The sequence below is a fragment of the Portunus trituberculatus genome, chromosome 21 (assembly GCF_017591435.1).
Source record: "Portunus trituberculatus isolate SZX2019 chromosome 21, ASM1759143v1, whole genome shotgun sequence".
NCBI classification, from domain to species: Eukaryota; Metazoa; Arthropoda; class Malacostraca; order Decapoda; family Portunidae; genus Portunus; species Portunus trituberculatus.
In genome coordinates, this window is record NC_059275.1 from 1057440 (window position 1) to 1059451 (window position 2012).

A 2012-nucleotide genomic window follows, 5' to 3' on the forward strand; every position below is an offset into this window, starting at 1 on the left:
ATCCTTTCCTTCCGCCGCTGCTACTGCCAGTCTCTGGCATCACAGATTGCTGTTAAAGAACAAATCGTAACTCATAACAATAAATTTTCGAAAGATTGCCATTGATGACACATTAAAAGTAAAACTAGTACGAAGAAAAGTCAAATACGCAGGCAATATATAATCCTATGGTCATTGTTATATATATATATATATATATATATATATATATATATATATATATATATATATATATATATATATATATATATATATATATATATATATATATATATATATATATATATATATATATATATATATATATATATATATATATATATATATATATATATATATATATATATATATATATATATATATATATATATATATATATATATATATATATATATATATATATATATATATATATATATATATATATATATATATATATATATATATATATATATATATATATATATATATATATATATATATATATATATATATATATATATATATATATATATATATATATATATATATATATATATATATATATATATATATATATATATATATATATATATATATATATATATATATATATATATATATATATATATATATATATATATATATATATATATATATATATATATATATATATATATATATATATATATATATATATATATATATATATATATATATATATATTTATTATGATTTATCAGTCATAGTTATTGGCTGAAATGTTTGCTTGTGTCTATTTTGAAAAAAAATAAATAAGTAAATACTTTGCTATTTTGCACAGTGGCAAAGATATCCTCAGGTTTAGGTAAAGGGTGCTGAACTACTTGCAACTGATGATTTACAGTTACTTTATAGTCACCACAAAAGCTTTTGCCACCATCTGACTTTACTACAGGAATAATGGGTGTAACCCAATCAGAGTAGGTAACCTTCTCACAAGATTTGTTATTAACTAATGTCTGAATTTCCTGTTCGACTAGTGGTTTTAGGGCAATAGGTATTTTGTCTTGATGGACAAAATTTAGGTTTAGCATCAGCATTTGGTAACAATGAAGCATTTAGTCTCTTCACTGTTTTTAGGTTATCATTAAAAGTTGCAGCATGTTTTTTTCAACAGCTTACTAAGACTTTCCTCAGGTTAAACATTCTGTACCTTATTGACATCATAGTTATCAAGATCCAGCTGTAGAGTTACTTTTCCAATCCAGTCTAAACCAAAAAAACTTTGACATTGACCTTTTAACTATAGTTAGTGATAACTTTGTATACTTTTTACCTATATAGCTAACACCAAGTTAGGAGTAACTAAGATTTGTATTTGTTCTCCATTATAATCTATGAGGAAACTTTCTCAGGGAGATACTGTCATGTTAGGTATTGTCTTTGTCACCTCCTCAGATACTACTGAGACATCTACTGCTGTGTCTAGCTGCATAGGGATGGGAGTTCCATTTACATGCAAATTTATTATTCTTTTTCTACCATCATAGGAGGAATTTTTTGACAAAGCAAAATTAGTAGCATTTGGCTCCTTCTGAACCTGATTGTCTCTTTGCTGTGTATCTGAGTGATTTGGTTCAGATGCATTGTATACACATTTCTTTACTTTACAATACTGTTTAAAATGGTTAAGTTACCACATGCTTGATATATATATATTTCTTATCTTTGGCTGGACATTTGTTAAGTTCATAATATGTGTGTTTAGAACTACGACATCTACCGCAACTCTTGGGTTTGTACTCTGTTAGTCTATACTTATTTCTTTGAGATTCATATTGTTGATTGTTACTGGAAGCTTTCTTCACTAGTTTATCATGCTGAACTTCGTTTATTTGCATATTGTTATTACCATTCCCTTCTATGATTTTAGCCTGCAGGTTAGCAGCCTCCATTGCCAGACTAGCTGTAAAAGCCTATCAAGGGTTAGGCTTTTTTTTCTCTTACATAGCCTTTCTCCTAAGCTCTGAAGAATAACACTTTTCTATGAC

The 2012-nt window shown here is 25.5% G+C and overlaps 1 protein-coding gene across 1 annotated transcript in view; it reads right to left on the reverse strand.

Annotated features, from left to right (window-relative positions):
• Positions 1 to 58, reverse strand: part of LOC123506850 (outer dynein arm-docking complex subunit 2-like) — a 4390-nt gene extending 4332 nt beyond the window's left edge. The window contains exon 1 of the mRNA XM_045259204.1: positions 1 to 58. This exon is cut by the window's left edge and continues 108 nt beyond it. Within this exon, the coding sequence (XP_045115139.1) occupies positions 1 to 40 (40 nt within the window). The 5' untranslated portion in view covers positions 41 to 58.
• Positions 59 to 2012: the final 1954 nt, after the last annotated feature.